Source organism: Fusarium mangiferae, assembly GCF_900044065.1.
Source record: "Fusarium mangiferae strain MRC7560 genome assembly, contig: FMAN_scaffold022, whole genome shotgun sequence".
In the NCBI taxonomy this organism is placed as follows: domain Eukaryota; kingdom Fungi; phylum Ascomycota; class Sordariomycetes; order Hypocreales; family Nectriaceae; genus Fusarium; species Fusarium mangiferae.
The window spans coordinates 118,931-142,775 of NW_024573942.1; the positions used below are offsets into that span (position 1 = coordinate 118,931).

The 23,845-nt window shown below is 50.9% G+C and overlaps 6 protein-coding genes across 6 annotated transcripts; 1 reads left to right on the forward strand and 5 right to left on the reverse strand.

Annotated features, from left to right (window-relative positions):
- Nucleotides 1-1,642: 1,642 nt before the first annotated feature.
- On the reverse strand, nucleotides 1,643-3,148 carry FMAN_14201 (uncharacterized protein; the record flags this gene model as incomplete). Its single annotated transcript, XM_041825554.1, has 1 exon — nucleotides 1,643-3,148. One exon carries the CDS (start codon nucleotides 3,146-3,148, stop codon nucleotides 1,643-1,645), a length of 1,506 nt encoding a protein of 501 aa, XP_041690923.1.
- A 3,214-nt stretch (nucleotides 3,149-6,362) lies between these two features.
- On the reverse strand, nucleotides 6,363-7,649 carry FMAN_14200 (pathogenicity MAP kinase 1; the record flags this gene model as incomplete). Its single annotated transcript, XM_041825555.1, has 4 exons — nucleotides 6,363-6,691; nucleotides 6,806-7,187; nucleotides 7,262-7,457; nucleotides 7,537-7,649. 4 exons carry the CDS (start codon nucleotides 7,647-7,649, stop codon nucleotides 6,363-6,365), a joined length of 1,020 nt encoding a protein of 339 aa, XP_041690924.1.
- Nucleotides 7,650-11,162: 3,513 nt separating this feature from the next.
- Nucleotides 11,163-12,578, forward strand: FMAN_14199 (uncharacterized protein; the record flags this gene model as incomplete). The annotated part of the gene is made up of 1 exon (XM_041825557.1): nucleotides 11,163-12,578. The coding sequence occupies one exon, from the start codon at nucleotides 11,163-11,165 to the stop codon at nucleotides 12,576-12,578; it is 1,416 nt and encodes a 471-aa protein (XP_041690925.1).
- A 2,283-nt stretch (nucleotides 12,579-14,861) lies between these two features.
- FMAN_14198 (uncharacterized protein) lies at nucleotides 14,862-17,287 on the reverse strand (the record flags this gene model as incomplete). Its single annotated transcript, XM_041825558.1, has 3 exons — nucleotides 14,862-15,259; nucleotides 15,351-15,450; nucleotides 17,048-17,287. The coding sequence occupies 3 exons, from the start codon at nucleotides 17,285-17,287 to the stop codon at nucleotides 14,862-14,864; spliced, it is 738 nt and encodes a 245-aa protein (XP_041690926.1).
- Nucleotides 17,288-17,900: 613 nt separating this feature from the next.
- FMAN_14197 (uncharacterized protein) lies at nucleotides 17,901-19,810 on the reverse strand (the record flags this gene model as incomplete). Its single annotated transcript, XM_041825559.1, has 3 exons — nucleotides 17,901-18,704; nucleotides 18,923-19,213; nucleotides 19,316-19,810. 3 exons carry the CDS (start codon nucleotides 19,808-19,810, stop codon nucleotides 17,901-17,903), a joined length of 1,590 nt encoding a protein of 529 aa, XP_041690927.1.
- A 2,481-nt stretch (nucleotides 19,811-22,291) lies between these two features.
- Nucleotides 22,292-22,609, reverse strand: FMAN_14196 (uncharacterized protein; the record flags this gene model as incomplete). The annotated part of the gene is made up of 2 exons (XM_041825560.1): nucleotides 22,292-22,518; nucleotides 22,585-22,609. The coding sequence occupies 2 exons, from the start codon at nucleotides 22,607-22,609 to the stop codon at nucleotides 22,292-22,294; spliced, it is 252 nt and encodes an 83-aa protein (XP_041690928.1).
- Nucleotides 22,610-23,845: the final 1,236 nt, after the last annotated feature.

Consider the following 23,845-nt stretch of genomic DNA (forward strand, 5'->3'; position numbering starts at 1 on the left):
TCCCTGTAACCACGCCGAGCTCCTCGCGCGATTTGACATTCCGTGAAATGATTGAATCATGCATTGTAATAGAAAGGGTCGCTTTGATCAGACACTCAAGTGCCTCGCATAAACGCGGGTTTCCTATCGGAGTAACTACTGTAGGGAGGGCCCATTGCCACGCGGAAAGTCGTGCCGATCCTAAAAATCCTCGAACCTACTACCTAGGCCACAGAGACCTCCAAAGGCTGGCCCTTTGCAAGACAACCTGTCGTACCTGTCTGATGTCTTGGTAAAGAGGACAATGTAGTTGAGACTGACCGTCCCTCCTTACTAAAGCCATGCTCAATAAGTGGAGGCCCGAAAAAACCTCAGGAAAGAAGACACGCCTTAGCCTATGTAATGTCGGCCGCCCGCCGCCAAGTCGACGCTTGATGCGACATCCTGGCGTGGTACAATCTCTAGCGCTATTTCCCTTCCACATAACTAATATCCAGGTAGCGAATTTTATGCACACGCTCGACATTCTTCCGTGCAAGCGCGGTGGTACGTTAAGCACAGACTCAGTAGGCGAAGCAATCCACTATTTTAAGACGACGATGGTAAACTTTACCCTTGTTTCAAAACTTTCCGCAGCCACCTTTAAGTGCTCCACCCAAGCTTGGAAGATCGGAAGCACGAAGCCGAGGCGCATGACCTTCTCACCTGCATGATGCCGCTCGCATCGTCCCTGCATAACTATTAGAACCCTGCTCAGCTCACTAGTGGTATCTCATTTTCCTTTTTAGGATACAAAAGCGGATCTACGAGAAACTCACCCAGTTTCAAATCAATTTACGTCTAGACTAAGCACTTTGATACCACCCGCAGAAACCACTGGCTTCCCTTCTCAAGTCTTGACCTCTTTTCGTTCTTTTCGTCTTGGCACATCTCAAGACAAGCCAGCAAAACAAGCATTGTCCAGGAAAGCAAAATATCCACGATTGTTCCTATCTCGCTGTAAATCGTCGTCAATAGCTTTGATCCGTCTACTACGGGAGTTTTGCTCGTAGGTTGTGGGGCATATGACGCAACCGACGTACTACAACAGCCGCCGAGGCCAAGACCTAGTCAACACGCTTAGCTCAAATGGTCGTCCTTTGAGTGTGGCGATAGAAAGATAGAAAGCACAAGTGATAAGTCAAGGCAAGGCTAGCCTCCAAGTCGATAATCTTCTGCGATGTTTGAGACACGCGGAGAATATGAAGATCAAACGTCATAGGCGCGACACATGGCGCGTGGTGCCCATCAAATCGTCGCACCATATCAGCAATCGGCCTTTCAAGACTTGTCACTCTTGTGTGCGACAGCATGCATAAGAACTTTGCCATCGCTAGGTGTCAAAGTTTTGAACTCATAATTACTACCTTGATGCGTGTTTCCGCGTCTTTTCCATTTGCCTGTTGCTCCAGATACCAGATTTTGGCCGGTTGTGCTGCTTGAAAGCTATACTTAAGATTGGTTAAAAGCAGCAATTGGACGCTTTGCTGGATTAAGCGTCAGCTACACTTTGATAAGAGCAACCTGTTTGTAAAACTTCCCACATTGGTCTTAGACATTCAAACTGCTTATTTCACTATCAAAGATGAGGGAAACATGCTTGGCGGTGCGAAAATATCGGCAACTAGATCAACAAAAGCTCCCATCTTTCTCTTGTCATAACGTCGCGCCAGGAGAAATATTGGCACTCCGCCTTATCATTCTCGGCCCATACCTCGGACAAGAGAATGCGGAGTCGCTCCATTTTGCCAAATCTACCTATAAGGCGTAGAGCGGATATTCGGCCCTCGAGTAGAGACCGGAACGGGCTCTTGGCAATGGCGACTGAGCCACCAATGAGGTAGACCCATGTTATACTGTGATCGAACCCGTCGTTGCCCGTAGGAATGCGCTGAAGAACCGTCGTTAATCGATCGACCAGCTTCACAATATGGGATTGTGTGGGATGGAATCCTGGAAGCAGACTATAGAGGTAGATGCGTGCAGCGATGAGGAAAGCCATGGTTATGTTTTTGCGAAGTTGTGGAATCAAGATTTGGCATGTGGTTTCGAAGGGCATCTGCGCTTCGAAATTTTCACACTTAGACTTGCCGATGTGCTTGTCAAGTTCAGCAACCGACTCTAAGAGAGGGCCAAATTTCATGCCGCCGTTCTTCTGAAACTCCAGACGAGCGATACTAGAGATGAGGCACATGACCCTGTCGTCGCAGCCCATCAATTCGCATAGGCCAAGGCCCGGGCTAAGCTGGGAGATGCGTTTCTCCTCGTATATGTGGGCGTACTTTGGTGACCGGCCCTTGATTGTGGCACCCAGTATGTCAACCCATGCATAGATTGCTTTATGAAATGGGATCTGTGGGTAAACCATGGAAGATTCGAGTGGATTGGCGCCTGGACTTAGCCTCCGTAGCAATTGAGTGGCGGCTTCGAAATGTAGGTCCCATGAAAAGCCCAGTAGATTGTCGCATGTGCCGACAGCGGTTTCTAGAGAGATGATCCCTAGTGTCGCTTCAAGAATTTGCTGTTGGCTCTCGTTTTCTTTAAATGCGTTATTGAGTGCTGTAGCTGCGCCGCAACGATGTCTCGTGATTTCGTCGTCCCAAATGCCAATGGGAGCATGACCGCATGACGATTTAAGGTGCTGAGCGGCCACAACCAAACAGCTATGTAGGTAAGCTCTGTTTGAGTAGAAAGCTGATGAGTCCAGATCAAACTTGAATGAATTATCCTTATCGTGTTTGAGAAGCGGGAAAATGTTTGGCTGGACACATGCCTGGAAATGGCTTTCAAGGAGTTCGTATGCCCTGCTCGGGTCGAACTGCACCTGTGCCATCATCGGCGTGCTATCAAACGAGACTCTGTTCAAGCTGGCGACTGACTGATAATTTCTTGCCCCCTCTGTGGAAGTATTTGAATCCCATACGTCGTTGATTTCACCCTCGAGTGGACAGCTCCCAATCGTAAGGATATAATAACCCTGGAAGATGGAAATGTGCGATTCCCAGAGTGTAGGCGCGTTACCAGTATCGAAATCGGCCTGGGTTTGGACTCCGAAGCCGATATTGCAAGGTAAGTAGCTGTTGGGTATGGCTTGGAGGTAACTAGTCACGCTGAAGCCACTCGTATTCATCAGTTTGAGCAGGTTGTCATACCGGCAAGGGCCTAGGCGTGGTGGTTGTTAGCCGCGCACTACCATGCTTTGGAGTCCTTTTTCCAGGCCTTTCCTTCTCACATCGCCGGAATACCAATTACGACGTACCTATTTCTCAGCGAATGGGGTTGAGATTGCCTGTGATTGAACACTCAATGGCTTCGAAGGCCCAAGGGACTGTACACTATGTTGTGGTGACGATGGTTTGAGATACTCGGAATGATTCTTGTATTATCTAAAAGGCGTCGAGTTATTCCAGGCCAGGACATCGTTATAAGCAACATGAAAGGTCCACCCTTTGATCGCAACCGGTGTCTCTAGATAAGGTGAAGTGGGAAATCAGCCAGACTAGTAGTTGCTGGATAGAAACGGTTTTATAGCTGGCCACGAGTCATTCATAGCTCCTTATCCATAGACATGCTACTCGCTCAACCCTGGGCGATTTCAATTGACCGTGCGATGGTGTGAGTTCCGATGGCTGCATCTAGAAAACATGCAAGAGTGGATCGGTAAGTATGACTTCTTCATGAGCGGAGAGGATCGCCAGAATTCTTCCCGGTAATTGTACAAGAAAAGTGCTATCGGTGTATCGGAGTCTTGAGTAGTTCAAAATAGTGAAATCTTACCCAGTGGTATGTATAGCCGCCCTCGTAAGGATGCAGAAGAGTAGCCACATCATTTTAACAGAAGGCAAGGTGCATGACACTCATCGGAACCCCTCGGTTCTCTTGACCCGGAACCCGGCACGATTGGTTTGTTTAAATTGGAGTTTGAGCTTGTCACGATGGTTTGTTGCGTTGACTCGGTTCCTAGCCCGGTCAAATCAACCTCTTGCCTTTATAAGTACACTGTGGAACCTGTTGGCCCTAAATTCCAAGGATACGTGGTTCGACCTGAGAGCCGAAGCAATCCCTCCGATTTCAGCGTCAAGAGCAGAGAAACTCGTTAGCAACAGTGGATCACAGACCAGATGAGGCGTCTCTAAACTCTCTGATGATCACGGGTCATACGATCATTCGGTCATCCGAGGCTGTGAGCGATGAGTTCCGCAGAGTCACCTAGCGACCGTACCAGTCGAAATGGATTGACGGACGCACATGAAGCATTCCTAGCTCATCGTCCTTGGCTCGATCAACGGCTATCGAATGGGTCAAACTATTTAGGGCAGAGGAGAGGAAGGAGAAGGTTTGTGCTGCGGTGATACTTTGCCTTACTAGTACGACTGAATACATCACATGAGATATCGGGAAGAGGCTGCTTCAACATCCGTGTACTCGGAAGTTTCCGAGCTGCTGGAATCTGGTTCCGCGACGGTAGCCGATGGTCTGCTCGACAGCAAGACTGGGATTCTATGGGCACATGACGATGACGACTGAGACGAAAGTCCATCGCCTTATGTTTGAAGCCATTGCTCTATTTTGTTGAAGTTTGATTTGAGGGTTCGTTGAAGCACTATATCCATGGTGGAATGCTGCGCGTATGTTTGGTATACTAAAGAAAACCAAGAGGTAGTGCGGATTATATTGGCACTCCTCACCATTGTGACAAATCACAGCTAGATTTACACAAAGAGTCAATCCCTAAGCGCATTCCTCCGAATTAACCGACACGAAACTCTGGTTCATCCAACAATGCGAGCTACATCATTGCGAGTAGCTTGGTCGCTAGAAGTAAGTACCATAAGCCGTGCCTATTAGTGTGTGATTTGGGCAAGTGCGGGTGTTTCAAACTGAGTTGGTTCCGAGCTTGGTGTAACCCCGCTCATAATCATATTGGAGCTTGATAGGAGTGTGGCAGCTGAAACTGTCGAGGGTCTCATGACCAGGAATCCGTATTATCATAGCCATAGATGGCCGAGGAAATACTCCTCCCGACACGGGTGATGAATCGTATCATCGAGGCATTAGCGTACAAGATGATAGCGACACGGCTAGAAGATGGGTGGCTACACAGAAACTAGATCACGTAATGGTACGTATACATTGGCGAGGGGGGGGAAGTGAATATAAAATGGGCAGGTGGCCCTTGGTCGTGTGATGGACGTACTTTTGGGGTCTTCACATTATTCTTTATACCTTTACTCCATTCTCGTTGAAGTCAAGAGTCAATAGTTACTCCTGACAATTCCATCGTGGACTGGAGCATATCGTTCAGTTCCGTCTCCGAGTAAGTCGGCTGCCACGAGCGAATCGAAGTGTCATTATGCTAAAAGAGGCAGGCCATCATTCTCCTACGGCGTTCCGAAATCCCTTTTGACGTACGTCGTTTCTCTATTTTCTGCACGCTTTCCCTCGCCGAGAAAGTTGCTTGAAGCTAAAGTGGTCCAGTAACAATCAGAAATGGAGTTCTCTGATGCGGAGCCGCAGCTGCAGTTCGTGATACCTCCTAGAGGAGGACTTGGGCTGGTACGCACTCCCGGTGCTAGCACTTCGCAGACTTATGATCCCTTCTACGCGAGAAATTGTACCTGTAGTGCTAGGCGGCTTGACCTGAAGGAACTCGCTCAAAATATTATCGGTAAATATTTACAAGATATGGAGGTATACTACCATGTTGGGAAAGAAAGGAGGACAACTCGTTTTTTTGACGATGAGGAAGTGGTAGCGTCGCATACTTGGTGTATTCGCATTTGGACTCGGAGACATCTTGATCCAGCGCCATTTGACTCTGACCAATTTGAAGAAGGCATTTCAAAGATCTTCAAAACCATGGTGGAGGAGAAGGAAATGGGGAATAAGTAGGAGTTAACCGAAAGCTGTCATGAGGGGGTTGAGGGGTTGAACTCTACCAGTCCTGTACATGAAAGTGAAAATCTCATGTCAGAAGGGGGTGACGAGCAGACTATTGTAAGAAGCCTTAAGCCCTCGGTTTAGGGTCTACTGCCCCCACGGACATCGAAAATCTACTGTTGGATCCCTGAGAGCCGGATGTCAAGGACAATATCTACCATTCAACCATGTACTCAAGATAGAAGAATAGATGATATCGAAATTGGAGGACTATCTTGTGCTCAGGATATGGTATTCAAGTAGGACACAGCATTTCATTCGCGAAATTTGATCAACATCTGTGGATCGCATCACTTTATACTGATAATGTTACCCTCATGTTTAATCCCCAAGCTTGTGACAATCTTCCACAAATATTCTTCAGATCATGATTTCTTAACATCAGCCTCGTGTTTAACTATGCCTCACTTTTGCCTCATAATCTCCTGATAGATCAGCTGCTTCAGCTGCTCCTTGCTCAGGCTCTCCTTGTGCTTGCCAAAGTCAAAAAACTCCTCGGGGATCGGGGGCGCAATTGGCTCGTCCTCCGGATCGTGGTAAGGCTCCAGGTATGGGTGCTTCAGAGCCTCCTCCACGGTAATGCGCTTAACGGGGTTGAATGCGAGGAGCTTCTCGAGCAGGTCGAGGGCCAGATCCGAGGTCTTGGGAAATAGAGTTCGGAAGGGAACCTTTTTCTTCAAGGGAAGCGATCGAATGTATTCTCGAGCGCGGCGCGACTTGATTCCGTAGTAGTCTTCCATAGTGGGCGTGCCCAGCACGTCCAGAATGAGTGTCAAYTGGTKGTGGTCTAGCGGYCAWATGGTCAGCAMAGRGCTCTRYCGTCTCAGGYATTTCAGYAATCACTKACAGTCCTTGCCAGGGAATAGGGGCTTGCCGCTTAGCATCTCGGCGAGAATGCAGCCGACCGACCACACATCAATAGCCTTGGTGTACTCCTTGAAAGTCAACATGATCTCGGGCGCACGGTACCATCGAGTCGCGACATATTCAGTCATGAAACCGGAGTTGTCCTCCTGCGAAGCAGCGGATCGCGCAAGACCAAAATCGCAGACCTTGAGATCACAGTTAGCGTTGAGGAGGAGGTTGGAGGGCTTCAAGTCTCGGTGCAGCACGTTGGCTGAGTGCATGGCCTTGAGGGCGCGGAGGGTCTGGTAGATGAAGTACTGGCAGTGGTCGTCAGAAAGGTCTTGGGTACGGATGACTCGGTGCATGTCCGTCTCCATCAGCTCCTGTATCGTTGGTTAGTCTACTGTTAATGTTGCCATAGTGGCAGAGCGCTGGCTAGCTGGCCAGTAGTTCAAACCTGGATTATGTAGACTTCGTTGAATGATTCATAATCTCGGGGCTTCTGAATGTCGAGAATGGAGATGATGTTTTCGTGGTTGAAGTACTGCAATAGCTTCATCTCTCGTAGAGTTCTTAGACAGAACATGGAGTGGTCGAAAGGAGTGATCTTCTTGATGGCAACCTTTTGGCTTGAGGGCTTGTGAATGGCAGAGCTGGAGGGCGTTAAAACCCAATGCATGGCGTATGTCGTAGATCGTACAAGAATCTTGCGACAAAAAAAACATTACATACCAGACTACACCATAAGCACCCTCGCCGACAACATCTTGGACATTATACTGCTCGCTCACATTGAACGAAATCTTGCGAGATCCTGAAGCGTTAGGGGGATTCGGTCGAGGCATGGTCGTGGTGAAAAGCAGGGGAAGAAAAGGTAACTGGACCGACCAGGGAGGTGGGAGTGGTATCCGATATTGGATTGCGCAGGCGAGTTGGTCAAAGGAGATTGTTGAAAGAACAGAGTGGGAGCTTGATACATGGGATAGCCAGTACAGAGACCAACCAGCGATTCGATGAGCTGCAAATGCGTTCGTGTAAGAGTTGAAGTTAATTGACCAATGACTAGAACTACAGGATTGTGAATCCCTCAAAGGCTTGCGGAGAAGGTGAAACACACTGGCTTGCCTGGCCCTGAGACATGTGCGGCTAGCATTTCGCTTCCAGCTCTTTGAATGAACCATGTCTATGATGCCTATTACGATGGTTTCCTCGTTTCACGCCCGCCTTTGACACACAGAGCCCACCAAACCCCTGCTGATAGCTAACACGTGATGACATGCAGCTGCGAAGATCGATCAGGGATCGGCGCCAAGATGATCTACTATTACGCCTTTGTTTCGTCAGTTCTCTTAGCCTGGCGTGTATGGGATCGCGCAGCGTACGAAACTCTATTTATGTGCGTCTCTTTGGACTGACATCTGTTTGGGCGAGACGCAGTCTAGACGCCACTTGTTTTTTCTAAATGAGAAGGAACACTATCAGTTTGCTGCGGATTATGATGCAGTGCTTGATCTGGACGAAAGTTGACTAGAGGTTAAGCGAGGTCCTCTTAGATCCGCTCGAGTATCTCAAAAAGGAAAGTGAGATATCAGTGGTGGGCTAGACAGGGATCTATCATGCAGGGACGATGCGAGTGGTTGCATGTTGAAGGCGCAGGGATGAGGAGGTGGCAAGGTTATGAGCCTCGGCTTCGTCTTTATGCCTGGCTAGAACGCCTTGAAGTTTGGCTGCAGAAGTTTTGAGACAACGAAAAAGTCTCATTTACTACCAGGTGATGGTCTTGAATAAGTGGATTGCTTCGGCTATTAAGCTTGTGCTGGAGCTTGGCAGTGACACACGCGTCCCTCGCTAAACGGACCACAGCACTTGCGCACCGAAAGACGTTGAACTGCGCATGAGATTAGCTACTTAGATGGCGGGCGGCCGACGACACCAAAGGCTACAGCGATGTCTTCTTTAGCCTATAAGGACTTTTAAAAAGACCTTGGTAGCGGCTTGTTTGTCAATAAGTTCAGGGCTGTAATCCATGCCAGGTCGCCCCATCAAGCCAGCGGGAGAATATGACCAGTCTTGATTCTCTCCCAAGCGCTTCACTTTCCTCTTAGGTGATCGCCTCGACAGTCCTTTATGGCGGCGAGCGATTTGGGCAATGGGGCAATCGCGTTTTTCCCGAGTTATTCATGTTGTCCTTCTTTCACATCCCAAGCTTCTATTGGGCTATCAAGTATCTAGAACGGCTTCGGTAGGAAGGGAGGCCCAGGATCAACAGCATAGTCGTCTCTACTTAGACTTTGGACTAGTACGACTGATCATCGCAAACGGCCAGCCCTTGGACGTCTCTGTGATCTCGGCAATGATTTCAACGCCTGTAAGGATCGGCTTGACTTTCCATGTGGCAACGGACCCTTTCAAGGATAATTGCCCGGATAGGAAACCCGTGTTCACGCAAGACACTTGAGTTTACGGTCAATGTAACGCTCTCTATTACAAGGTATGATTCACACATTTCACAAAAGGTCAAATCGTACAAAGAGCCCGGCAGGACTGCAGGAATGTATGAGCCCCAGCACGGATGGGACGATCTCTAATATGGAAATGTGGATCGAACACGACCAGGATCACACGCAAGATAGTTAGTCTTGACATGGGGCCTTGCAAACAGTTGAAGCGAATACCAAATCCGATAGGTCAATCGCTGGCCCGCGATAGGTTGATCGAGCATGCAGGACCTGTAGGTACGTTTTTTCTTACCGTTTTGCCCGTATCGTAAACACAATACGCAGTGATCGGCACACCTGTTCCTCTGATAAGTGCGCCAACTCGTTGGCTCAAGCCTAGAGGTACGCGAGACGCTTCTCTTGCGGCAGGTCCGCAGGCGACGGGTCACCATATCCTATCTTCAATATCTACAGTATGTATCAGGCCAGGGTCCATAAGCCCTTGACAGCGTGCGACAGTAAATGAGTTGGACAATCGTCAGAGCTTTATCTGAAAACGACTTCCATTATTGACCAATCCGAAAAGCACTGCAGCAGGTACAGGAGCATAATGTATACGTATCGCCAGTCAAGTCTTGATTTAATTCTCACGACGTACCAAAAATCTCTGGACGACATCATCAGCCCATCCTGATAAGCTCCAACAGGGGATATAAGGAGCCGCGCCCGCTGTCTTGACGCCGACATTCGAGCGATTTAGCGAGCTACTGGCTGAGGGACTCTGTGTTAGTATCGACACAGCCTTAGCGTCCCTGCCGCTGTAGATTACCTTGCACCTTGTCACTGTCTTTCAATGCCCGGCTCGCTAGAAGTTGGTTGATCTGCGGGTAGCCCGAGTCCTCATTGCCTGCTTGTGACGGGCATGATAAGCATGTGAATCAAGAAACTGGACCCAAGAACACAGCACAGCACACCATCCGATCGATTAACACTACTCGTTACCTCTTTCAGCTGAGGAACCCCGCACACAACTTTCCGTTTTAGGATGGATAAGCCCCTTGTTGGAAGTATCGTGCCATCTACACTTCGTATGGAGGGGTAGAGGGGCTATCCTACTGTACTGAACCCGGAAGCGCAGCCAGGCTTTGTTGCACTGTGCCTTACACGCCTTTTACCACAAGGGGAATAGAAACACACGGATCGCGGGGTATTCTAAAATGGACGCCAAACGCACTAGCCATGAAACAGTCAAAGCTAATTCATAGAGTTAGCACCGCCAGCCACACCTACCTAGTTTCGCCCTTGATGACCCATGATTCGTCGGCATGTTACATTTCGGCAAAGGCTTTCCTCACTGCTCGACCCCCCATACGCCCCTCCACGTCTTTGGACGATGACGAGAGGGAAAGACGAGTTATACTTCAAAGAACTGCTAGCCATTTTGAGATATGCAGGGCGCAGGGGCCTCTGCGATCTGAAACATTCACTTTACATGACTATTGGATTCAATTTACGGAGACTTCTGTTTGTCCGCAAGTCCGGCGCTACTTCGAGACTGCCAAGCTTGCTATGTGTTTTTTGTGAGGATGGTCTGTAGTGGGGTATGATTAAGAAGTGTTTTCATGGTGATTAGCGACGAATAATAGAGTAACATATAAGACAGTCGTTTGGAGCTTCGAACAGTATGCAGAGCGATGCAAATCACAAAAACAAAGCTCTACAAGTACTTGTAGCCGACCTTCTCGATTTCTCCTTTCGAAACTCTTACTCTACCATCAGAATCTCTTGACAACGCTGCTTTAGCTGTACTGTCTTACCTGGATCATAACTCAAAATCTTAATCTCCAAAGAAGACATCTTGCTATTCCAGCTCGCCATATAAGTGATCATCGACGCCTTGAGTCACAGAACTGTGTCGATATGACTGCACCCACTGCACCTGCCGCTCCAAACTTTGAAGATCAGATTCAGCTAGATGAGAAGGATCAGGGCCTGCTGGATCACTTCATTCAAACTGCTCTACCAACCATCTTCCGCATCATTGAGTCCGATCGGCACCGCTCAGAGTGCACCGATCTAATTCTCGCTGCTCTCCGATCCAATAGCACCTACCTTCACTGCTGCCTCGGCGTCGCTGCCCGACACCTCAAATCACATACCAATAGCTCGGCCCTTACTGAGGACATTGACCATGACATCAAGCGTCATCTCTATGCTACCGTCTTGGGTTTTTGCAACGCTCTGAAGAAGGATGAGAACCACCAGCAAATTCTCGAGGCAACCCTGGGCCACATCTTCTTCCAGTCTGTCGTTAGCCGCCATGACGATGGCTTCCTCGACCCTTCTTGGGACCAGCACTTCCAGTCTGTTGTCAGCTTGGTACAAAAGCTTGACCTCCATAATCTTGTCTCTGGTCCTGACAGGGCCTCGACGCAAACTCTCTTCAACATATCTCTCTGCTCATGGGTTGACATTCTTGGTGCTACTATGAAGGGTCGAGCACCCGAATTTTGCCACACTTACCGTAAAAAGAGAGACTCCCTGATGAACCCCAGCCCTGGCCTACGTGAGTACCTCATTGTTGGGGTCACTTGCCTCGAACCTTCCAAGAATGACGGCATGGACAACCTCACACTATGCCAGCTCGTATCTGCCCTTGATGAGATCTTCAACCCCAGCCACAGCCCTAGCCCTGGTCTGCGTGAGCTTATGGGTTGTGATGACGGGGTAATGTACCTCATTTCTGAGATTGCTTGCCTCGAGTCACTCAAGAATGACGGCATGACCAACTTCACACTTGGTCAACACGTTTCTGTCCTTAATAAGACCTTTTTGACCAAGATGAAAGAAATTGGCTCCAAAATGCCCATCACTGCTGATGGCAGCCTTTCACCTAAGCAGCTCTCCGACGGCATAACCTTGGCTTTCTGTATTGCTGCTCGCATATTCCTTCAAGTTCTCCTCCCTGGATTCAACCCCAGACAGGTTACCTGTACGGACCTGGTTGAGGAGCTTACAGCAGTCCTTCGACACATCCCCTCGGGCCCCAATGGATTTGACCGCAACGTTGCTTGGGTCTACCTCATTGGCGGCTCCGTCAGCGTTCCTAGTAGCACGTTCCGAGCCTTCTTCGAGTATCGTCTGGCTCAACTGGGCGACTCGGCTAGATCTGGCACCATGGAACGTCTAGCCACTGTCTTGCACGAGGTGTGGATTCAGAACGATAATCTCTCGGACGTCAGCACATCCGGGTCCACGACGTCTGAGGCAGGTCAGCCCTATATTCACTGGCGAAAAGTCATGGAATTGAAGGGTTGGAACTTCCTGATTTTCTGAACACCATCGATCACGGGAGAATGTAAGTTAAGCTTTTGAGCCCTGATAGGAATTCGCGTAATAACATTCGCTATTCTACTAAAGAGTGTACGTTTATTGGAGAAGTACCTGATGTGCACCGCGGTGATTTCTCTGGCTTTGAGGTGTCTGTGTCTTTCAATAAAGAATACTTTGTCTCACCGACAGCATGTAGGGGGAGGGAGGAGAGCAGGCTAGCAGGATAGCTTCCTGATAGTCAATCAAGTTGCCACGGATCTTAGGATGACTTTGAAAACGTTATCAAAACTTACATAACGACCTAAGATAACCTTTAGCACAACTTTGATCATGACGCTCGCTTGGCAGTCAATTGTAGATAGTCTTTATATAGCCTTGATACAGTGATGTATGATGTTTAGACGATTTGTGTGTCCGTACCATTGGCGTCTTTACTTAGATATCAGGAAATAAAAGTATGAGACAGATTCAAGTCTCTGGAGGCAAGAATATCCCCCCAGCACAAGGTGCCGTGTCCTGTAGTAGTCGTTCTCAAGCACCAACAGCGTAGGTGATACTGACGAGGAGTTAAAAAGTCAGACATGACGTGTGTAAGTTGACTGTGCAACGCTACCGGTCCGAGGAGCTTGGTAGACACGAAACGGACCTCTTCAGAAACCACGGTAGATTTTGTTCAAGTAAAAACGAGTTGATTGTGTCGCCAGTTCCAAGTCACATACCTACTAACTTGATATATTCAGCAGGAAGAAGTTGGATTCCGATCCAAGAAACCACTTTACCTCTGCACTGATCTTAATTCAAGTATCAAGTGAAGTATTCCACCTAAGTCGATGCGATGTTAATCTGTTTTGTCCGCGGGGGCATTGGCCCCGAAAAGTCTCCTACTCGGGCACTTGACGTGCTGGGCTTAACTAACTACAATCGCTGCCGTACTGACTCTCGCTCAGATCATCTTTAAGGCCTTTTGCGTCGGAGCTGTATGCATGCTCGAGCTTTGTCTCCTCATCTCCCCAAAAGGCACCTCCCTAGCCGTAGCTCGCCCTATGGTAGCTGTCGGTGAAGTTACGTCCCATCGACATCAATACAGCTGCTGATCTTAGCTGAGCTTCCCTCCAGCAGCGTCTCCAATCTAGTTTATGCATCATACCATAGACACAAGGCGCATTACCCTAAGAACGCTAGTAGCTGTAGCTCTGGGACCGTGCATCCTTGGGAAAACCATTCGCAAAGCAAAAGCCCAAGGTGACTAGAATGCTACTCTAAGGACAAGGCAGCCGGCCCGTCTCACGATCTCCAGGTAAGCTCTGTACCTTTTCGACCCAGCGTTTGGCCTAGTGATCTCAGCCAGTGAGACAAAATGTCGAAGCATGGTAGTGTTCCATGCTGCAGCCGAGGCTGCAAAGAAAAAGGAGAGTCCCTGAGCAGTACGCGACTACAGAGATCGGTTGAGCAGCTCCCGCCTCTAGGCTAGGTGTCCATTCTGTTCCGTCCTACGCCGACCTTCCGTCCAAAAAGAAAGAAAAAGCTGCCGATCATGTTCTGTCCAGCATGTCGCATAACTTCACACTCTGCTTCCCATCTACTACGTCGGAACAGGAAGTGCTCCAGTGTCTCTGGTGCTTATTCAAATTAACACATATCCGACTCTGTCGCTCCAATCTTGATTAGGTAGCTGTTGATCCTCGTCATACCTGTACAGAGTCGTGAGAGCACGCCAGCTTCCTGGCTCTTGCAACAGTCGTATAGTGCTTGCGTGTGTTTGCCTGGCCGAGCTCAATCTATCCGCTTCGAGTAGCTGCCTACACTGTTAAGTAGTTTCCGCTGTTGATGTAGTTGTGCTGCTGTAAGCTTGAGCCGCGTAGAGCGGGTTTGGTACGATAGCGATAGAGGCGCGCATTCTACTCTAGTAGCCTTCTTAGCTTGTCCCTTAACTTCACGGCTGATGCTGAGGCCTTCATGTTGTCGAGATGGTGCCCAGATCATCTTGACCCTGTAGTTGTCCCTTTTTAATCGTTCGATGTGCTCGCAGATCTGTCGAATGATGGCCCGGCCGGACTGCTGTCGTGGTCGTACAATCGCCTTGAGTGACGACTGGCTATTCGATAACACCGTGAGCTCTCGATGTTGAAGACCATCTGGCATGCATAGCAATCCCGTCGTTTTCGCTTCCAGCTCGGCCGTGTACGAGTTCCGATCGTCTCGCGACCCGAGAGTGATTGAGTACCTGGCCACTGTCTTGTCTGCCTTTGGGCTACAATACCGCTCATACCTACTAGACCTCCTCCGTCAGAAGCGCTGGTCGCGATAACAATGCCGCTGGCGTTCCTCGCTGCTGCTGAGCCAGTTCAGTTCTCTCTTGCCTCGTGCATTTGACCACACGACCGAAGCGTAGTTTATCGCCAGAGCAAAAGTCGCCGGAAACAGCTGTCTGGCCGTAGGTGGGGATTCTATCCTCAGTATTTTCAGGCACATGGCCGCCGAGAGACCTCTGATGGCCGCTTCAGCTATGTGTTTCTTGAACACCAGTCCCGCGTCCATAATGATACCCAAGATCTCGGCCTTCTGCTTCGGTCTGATCACATCTCCCTTGATCGTGAACGGTATGCGGCTAGAACGGTCGACGACACGGGTAAAGTGCACGATGGTCGCCGTGCGGCTCGAGCAGAAGGCATCGATCCACTTGACTAGCCCCTTAGATATACCACGCGCCTCGAGTCTTTATAGCAACCTATCCTTGAACACCCCATTGAAGGCCCTTTGGGCGTCAAAGCTGACCATAATGACCACTTTGCAGTCGCGGGCCTTCGTCTTCTATGTCTGTCGGTAGCGGTGGGAAGAAGATTCTGAGCAGTTCCTCTGCCTGTTCGACGTTGTCCTGCGCCGTCCGTCAGCTCTTTTCAGCGGAGGCACGTTATCACCATTCGCCCCTAATCCAGATTTGAGGTACTTGGCGGCTTGCCAGATGTTGGTACCATCGACGAGGGAGTTGTCCCCGTGCATCTTCTTCTGTCTTTTGATCGCATCGTGATACTCTTGGGCTGTTTTTTTTTTTTTGGCGCGGTCTTCTAGACTGTTGATCCGCTAGCCAGCCCAATGCCGGGCCCTTGCCATATTCTCCAGAAGCTTTACGCCCTACGAAGCTTAGTGAGATCAGTCGACCACCATTTCTTTGCGTATGGTGATGGCTTCGCATGTACATGCCCAGGCTAGGCCTGGTCGTGGGCCAAGTCTGGCGAGACTTCATCCCAGTGAAATATCCGTACAAACCATCATGGATATGGCGGAGGAAGAATTTTTGACTCGGATGTTAACTAGTAGACTGGGCGCGAGATGAGTCCACTAGAAGAGTCAGTCTAATGACGTAGCATCCAAGTCTGTATCATTTCTCGCGGTAAAGAATTGCGTAAACTCAATAATGCAAAGCTTGAAGTCGAGGACTTTGGGCTGCTGAGCACACTATTTGTAAGGTCAGTATTACAAAAGAACCTTGAGCTTGACGTGAGACACGTGAATGTCACGGTTCCCTGCCACAACCACGATAGCATCTTTAGTAGTATTGGTGGCGCGATCAAGGGGGTCTTGCACTGTATCTAGACTATCGAGCATTGCCGAATATCTGCAGTGGTACAAGTTTCGGTAGATATCTCTATCGCATGCGGGAAGAAGGACGGTCGACTTTCATCGTAAGAGGGCTAGAAGCTATGGCCAAGCGCCTATTTGAGAATAGTGCCAAGTCCACGACATCAACTGGAGGCTTGTCATTCAAGACGTTAGCTTGCCTCTTGGTAGATCGATGCCTACCGGGAGACCAGGAATACTGCATGCCTCGCCTTTCGTTGTCGCCATTGGTCGTCATATGAGCTGTGTAATGGGCCTGAATATCCCAAGAACTCATCTCCGTCCTGGGCCGGGGCTTCGTTGCTCTGGCGAAGGAGAGTTGTCGTAAAATTGTGGGAGATTGGGAGGTCGTTATGCCGCACGAACTCTGGGCTTGATGCAAGTTATCGCCATCGTTAAGGGCAATGCCGGCGTGTGCAGGGGTTGTTACGATTCTGAGGATCAGGGATTCGGCTCTTGCTAAGACAAGCGTGCTGTCCGGTTTCGCTGGATGGTCGGGTCGTTCAAGAGAGGCTCCCCGCTAGGGGGCAGCAAATGGGAGACGCTGCTGTCTCGTAGTCTGGAGAGCTTCAGGTAGGCCAGCGTTGGCGGTCGAGCACCCTCGGACTCGGGAAGTGAAGATGCTGCTTTTGCCAGCTTATCGGCCTGTTCGTTGCCAGGAATATTGGTATGTCCTGGCACCTAATGGACCTGGACGGCTTCATGTGATGCCGCTAGGGCCTGGAACGCGAGAAAGACATCTTGAGAGGAGTCGGAAGGTGTGCCTCGTAGGCACTCTGAGGCCGCGAGGTTGTCTAGGCAGATTATGATGTCTTGTGTTGCTACATCTTGTGGATTAAGGCGCCTTCCAGTACTCCAGTAGCTTCGGCTTCAAAGACCTCTGCAGGTACACGGCGATCTGATCCACCGAGGACGAGGAAGCTGCCCTGGTGAATAGTGAAACCATAGTTGTCGACACCCTGAGAGGACAGAGAGGTATCTGAGTATACAACTAGAGTGAGCGGGTCGGGCGACCGCACCCAATGAGGAAAGCGTCGGCTGTTTCCTTCCTCGATGTTGTTTGCAATAGTGGTATCTCTTCCTGTTGGAAGCATTTCTGGAAGAGCCTAGGGCGGAGGCACGATGTAAGAAGCTCATCTGTACGTCGAAGACGTTTTCTAAAGCTGCTTTCTGCTTATGCTTGGTATTTTCATTTGATGAGATCGTGATAAGTGGGCTGACACGGCGCTACCATTCGCCTCGCAAGAGGATGGGCGTCGTCGAGCGATTTGAGCCGCGCCGAGAATCTCCATCGCCGTTTTCCCAAGAGTTGATCGACTGGTGATATCCCGCTCTCGCGGTAGAGGATAGTGACGGGCGTCGTTTTCCTGACGGGCAGTATAGCTCTCATGGACTGGTACAAAGTCTTGTTCATTCCTTGTATGAGATGACGGTTGTTCGACGGCGTGTCTCTGTTGGGCTGACTCCATCGCGGTCTGGTGGTGCCCGGGTATCAGGCTTCCGATCCATGCAGTAGTACGGGCTCGACACAAGCCATGGCGGCACTTCGCACGGCGCTCGGGAGAGGGCCGTGTATCGTGTTGATGAGACCCTTAGGTGATAGGCGACGGCGTGCACCTTGGCCGCCCACTTCTCGGCATGAAGGCGAAATGATAGCCCACTGTCAAGGCAGACGCTGAGCTAGCGTAGAGCTGATTTGGGGTGTCTCTATGTATCGCCGTGGCGTATGGCCGACACGGTCCTGAGTTTGCTGAGAGAGAAGTGCATGACTTTAGTCTTTTTCGGGTCGAACGAAATGCCATTTGCTGCACCCCATCGAACCATCCCATCGATGGAGCTGGAGGCCATGGCAGTGGTTTCATCTGTCGTGTCGCCTATAGAAAGGATAGCCGTGTCGTTCGCGTAGTCGGCGCAGCCCTGAGGGTTGCCTAGTCGGTAGATTGGCTCATGGTAGAGCAGGAAGAGGATGGGCGATACTGGTGAGCCCTGAGGCAGGCCACACTGGAGAGGAGCGAAGGGCGTGAGGGTATCTTGATACCTCACGCGGGCTGAACGATCCTTCATGAAGGACTCGGCCCATCTGGCGAGATGGTCGGGCCAGCCCTGTTCACGGAGACGCAATACTAGTCTGTTGCGCATGACGGTGTCAAAGGCGCCCTGGATATCCATCGTGACCAGGGTGGCCACCTTGCGTACGAATGCTTCTTCGATATCGTGGACCAAGGCGATCACCAGGTCTATTGTCAACCTCTTGGGCAGTGCTCCGGCCTGCTGCGAATGCAAGACATTATAGTAGATGGCGGCCCATGCTAGACCAGCCGCTCCAAGCCCTTGCTGAGGCAGGGGAGCAAGGAGATGGGTCGCTAAGCCCCTGGCATTGTGAGGTCTCGTCGTCCAGGCTTCGCGATCATGACCACCTCCACCTCCTTGAATGGTTTTGGGTGATGGCCTGTGATGAGGCATCTCTCGAATAGGCGACGTATGTGCGTCCCAACGACGTGCCACACGGCTCTGAGAAGGTCGTCAGTGATGTTGTCTGCCTCTGAGGACGTACTGCCTGTATGGATGGTCACATATTGGGCCTCGTCCAGGGAAACTTCTGGCAAGAATGTGATCGATCTAGGAGGGGAGACTGGTGTCCAGGAGCCTGCAATATCGTCATCTAACGTTTGACGTTCTAGTAATGCTTTTCGAAGTACGGTCGCCTTGTCCATCTAAGTTTCGTATACAGTGTCGTCAACCTGCAGGTGAGGCGATTGGAAGGGCCTTAGGGATCTCAGCCACCGGACGGCTCCGAAGAGAGCACTGCTGCTGGAGAAGCTGTCGATGAGTTCGCGCCAACACTTCCTCTTCGCTCGACGGACCACACGATAGAAGTCTCTCTTGGCCATCTGGACATCCAAATTGAAGCCGAGGGGGTAACTCCTTGGGATGACCCAGAATGAGGCCGCGGCGCAGGCGCACTCCTCTGTCCACCAGGGCGCTGGGTGGCCGCCTTCCTGTGAAGGTCGGCCAGCTGCCTTGGCTGCCGATGTCAGTAGATGTGTGAGTTAAGACGCAAGCTTGCCAAGCTCTGCAGGTGTCGAGTCTACGATCGGGATCTCTGCGGCTCCAAGTTATACGATCCGGACGAACCGTTTTAGCTCATCTTCTGTTGTCACTCGAATCTTGCCCGGCTGTATCGGAGCGGAGTTGATGTCGGGGATGGTCAAACTGAGTGTGAAGTGGTCAGAGGTGGCTGCTAAATGGTCCTCGACGGTAGCCTCAGCAAATGGCAAATTGGTAAAGGCGAGGCCAATTGTGTTGCCATGCGAATTTGTCGGGATATCGGGAGTATTGAGGAGATCGAGGTCGTTCTCTGACGCCCAGCCTGCGATTTCTTGGCCGCGTTCCGTAGTCTGGCCTGACTGCCAGCTTCGATGTCTGGCGTTGAAGTCGCCAGCGACGAGGCAGCGTTGCGGAACAGGCCATCGGAGAAGTGTGCCCAAGGCGTCTCGTCGTTCTGGATAGAAGTTGACTACCGTCAGGCCGTTGATTGTGATCCAGAGAATGTCGCGCGTCTCAAAGGGTAGGATCTGGTCGGCCAGGAGTCTTGGGTCTCGTCGGACGTATGTCATCACTCTGGGTCGAGTCTCGTTACTGTCCCATACATCGACGGGCGTGAATGTGTTGTATGCAGGATGCGTCTCGGCCAGACAGCGCGTTTTTGTATCGGCTGTTCACGGCTCCTGCAAGAGCACGATGCCATATCATTCCGAATCAGCAAGTGCCAGCGCGTAGTCGTGGGCCGGAGGGATCTTGCCGACGTTGGCCTGGAAGATCTTGAGCGGCTTCTTGTCGCTCTTTCGTGTCTGCTGTGAGTGTCGTCTATTCCAAGTCATGGGGACGAGTGATGAGACCTATTCGGCGCTTTCGCGGTGAGCCCGGCCTGGGATGCTCGGGCTCCTCCTCCATTGCATAATCCGCTCTAGGGGCGGTGGCCACCATGATGCACGAAGGTGCCCCTGACGCGGCCGTACTTGAGTCTCGAGCATTTGAGCGTTGGTCTGATGCGGCATCGTCCCTCGACATCTCGGTAGTGTCTTGTCGGATTTCCATGTGAGATTCTGGTTGTGAATCTAAGTGTCGTTGTCGGTACGTCTCCGCGCCCACTATCCGGACGTGTTCTCGTTGTTCTTTGCTGAGTCGGCGAAGGACGCCGCGCACTTTCTTCGGCCGAGCTGGACACCTACGAAGGCTACCATCATGGGGGCTTAAGCAGTTGACGCACTGTTCCTGTGCAGCACAGTCGTCTACAGAGTGGCTAATCTTGCCACGGCGTTGGCAGACTGGCTGTCTATGGCAGTTGCGGTCAAAGTGGTAGCCCCAGCGCGTTTCGCACCGCTTAGGTAGGCCGGTTTTATCTATCAGTCTGGCTGCCCGACTGTCGAAGAGGGACTAGAAACTCTTCTTGGTGGGCTTCAGGAAGGACACGAGTGGAGTCTTGGTCATGGAGTTATCCGAGAATTGTCTTCCAGGACGTATAGCAACGGGTTTGAGCCCTGTCTGGATTTCTATCTCATCACCGGCAACGCTGTCGCTGTCCACCTCATTACCTCGGAAGTCGGTCAGTCTTCCGGGAAAGTCTGAGACCACGTAAGTGTGCCATTTCTTGTTCGTTTCTACTGCCGCAGCTCCCAGCTCGGTCGCCCACTCGTCCCGCTTCTCTACGGGAAAATCGCGTGTTTCAGGGTAGGTAGTCAGGACTGCCCATCCCGATCTGACCTGGAATACCTGTCGGACCTTGTCCGACACAGTGCCAAGTTTCTCCCTGATCAGGGTCCGGTTGGCATAGCCCCTGTGGACCCTGACCGCAGCTTCGGCTTCTAGACGGACGAAGACGCGGAGGTCCTGTCGGGGTGGGACGATGGTGGCTTGTTGCCCGATTGTCGGTGCTGTTGCAGTTATTGAGCGGGGAGTAAAGTGGTGGCGACGCTGCTGCAGGTAGGCTTAGGAGCTTGTGCATCGCTGGAGAGCTCTCGCTTCCGAGCGAAGGACTGGAGGACGGGAGCGCGTTAACGGCAACAGTGCTCAGTGGACAAGTCGAAGGGCGTATCGCCAGGGGCTCGGCAGAGAGACTGGGCCCCTCGAGCAACTCCAGTATCACTATTAACCCACCAACTCAACATTCATTGCATGCTTTCGGGAAGAACTCACCTATGATGGCGCTGGGCTGGCAAATCCGTCGAGTTCCTATAGATCGACAACATCATCTTGTGACTGATTGAGGTGTCGAGAATTGGCTGAGGATCGGATGGAAGGTCAAGGTGGGCGGCAGTGGTGGCGGAAAGCAGGTCATGCGAGAATGAGACTAAGGCCATCCAATGAGCTGATGCAACGATTCTGCGGTGGCAGCGGAGCAGGGCGACGATACTTTGTGCAGTAGTACGGTCGAGTGGACAGCAAATCATCTCGTATGTGAGGGAGTGCTAGAAGGTCATGTTGAGCATTCGATGAGGATTGGCGTCGTGATGCCGTGGATGGTGGGACTGTAGGATGGAGGCGCAGCTTTGACGCTCCGCGATGGCAGACAATGGGGTCTAAAAGGGGAGATAGGTCAGCCTGAAACAGTACTAACCTAGACGTTTCATTACCGCAAGGAATCGACCAGTGACCGCACGTACTGACGTTTCGCGACGCGTTCTGTTGTTGTTGGCTTCTCGACCTTGCCGAGAAATCGCTAGCGCTCAGCTCAGTCACACACTCAGCCAGGACGAATGGCAAAGAGGGGCCGAAAGGCGCGCCGGTGTTGTGCTTTGTTCAAGATGGATGCTTGTAGGAGGAGAAGGTTTGCGGTTCAGCACAGCGGCAGTGAGCGCTTGCATTCTGGCAGGCTTTCTAGATGAACGATCAAGAGGAGTAATGGCCACGCCTCAGGCCGCGCCATCCATCTCTTCCGGCCCGGTGCAACGGCTGTCTGGGAGGCGCGGTCTCGATGGTGAAAGGAAAAGATTTGTTTCGCTTCTTAGGAGCTAGGTATGCGCATCGCCATGTCCACGATAAGGGCTCGTCCCAGAGAGAAGTTGCTCGTAGGAAGGAGGAAAGTCGCTGGGGTTTCGCTACGAGGTCTTATGGGAGGGAATTCGTCTGATGATGTTGCAATCGGTCATTAGGCAGACGATCGCGGGCAAGCTCGTGGCAGAAGGAATCGCGACGACAAAGGTTTCGATCGGGATATATGGATGTAGGCTCGGTTCAATGGCTGCTGAACATCCTCGAGCTAACCAGCTCGTATCGCCTCGTTCAGGATCGGCATCGTCGTCATTGAAAGCTATTCTTGCACAAGCTGAGAATGTCAGCGGTCGGTCCTTCCACACGCAATCTGCATCAGAAGATCGGGACAAATACCTACTACATAAATAAATGTGAAGCGTCATTGTTGATGGCCTGCAATGCTAGTGGCGAGGACTTGGTCGCCGCTGTTGTTGTTGCTTGCAGCGTGGCATGGTGGACATTTGACAACAATACCTACAGATCTAGACCGGAAACAGGCCACGTAATTATCAATCAACCAAAGATCAGGAACTGGGAAATTGAGATAACTTCGCATCGCCATGAAGGCAATAACATTGTGTAGGCCTCAATCTAGCGATCATAATGGTGTAGCTTTTATCACACATCATTCAGATTAATACTGCTATTGCTATACCTCAGAGCCGTCAGATCAGCACCCAAAGATGTTTAAGCTCCATTAGTTAGATCTAGATTTCCACAAACCACAATGGTATTCTTGGTCTGAGCATAATTATATATACATTAAAATGCCAACCAGGTCAAGAGAAACACTGTTGTACTATTCTTATTGTAATGCGACGTCATTTGGTGATATCGTTGTGAAGTCATCTCAATTTCACTGATTGCAAGTTGACTTTTATGCTGTAAAAAACTTTTTCTTGGCACCCGCCGTTAGCGCTCTGCTAGGGCTGTGGGGTTAGCGGGGCCCAACAGCTGCCAGAAGAAAGGGATTTGGAGAGTTGACCTTTCTTCGTGACAAGTGTCCCCGACGACGCTGAGCTTCGCAAGCTCTTGACATCGCCTTCGGGCACTATTTCCTATGTGATGCCTGCGGCTTCTTCATACCTCGACATCACAGCTTCGCGAGCCTTCGACATTCTGGGTTCTGCGCCCTCCTTCTGATTTTCCCGCACGACCGACACCTGCAGCCTCGTCTACCCAGGCGACATTCGCGGCATCCTGCTGGATGGCATGGAGGGTCAACGTACCCTCAATTCATTTCCGCCTGCAGCTTCGCGCTGCGTCCAATCGACCTTTGCAGCTTTGCCTGCCGAACAAGACCAGCTGCTTTCAGCCGCGCGACTTTCTGGGCCTTCAGTTGTCACCGACCTCGACGCACAGGCCTCCTCCAATGGCTCATTGCCCTTTTCGCAGCTCAGACGTTGCATGACCGACCTCTGCAGTCGTGTACTGCCCAGAGACCCTCTTTCTTTCTTTCTTTCGCAGCCTCGGCTGCCGCTCGGAACACGAACTGGCCTCGACGATTCGTCTCACTAGATGAGACCACTAGACATAAAACGCTGGGTTGAGATGGTACAGAGCTTACCTGGAGACCGCGGGAGGACACGGCCGTCTTTTCTCGCATAGCAGCGTTCTGG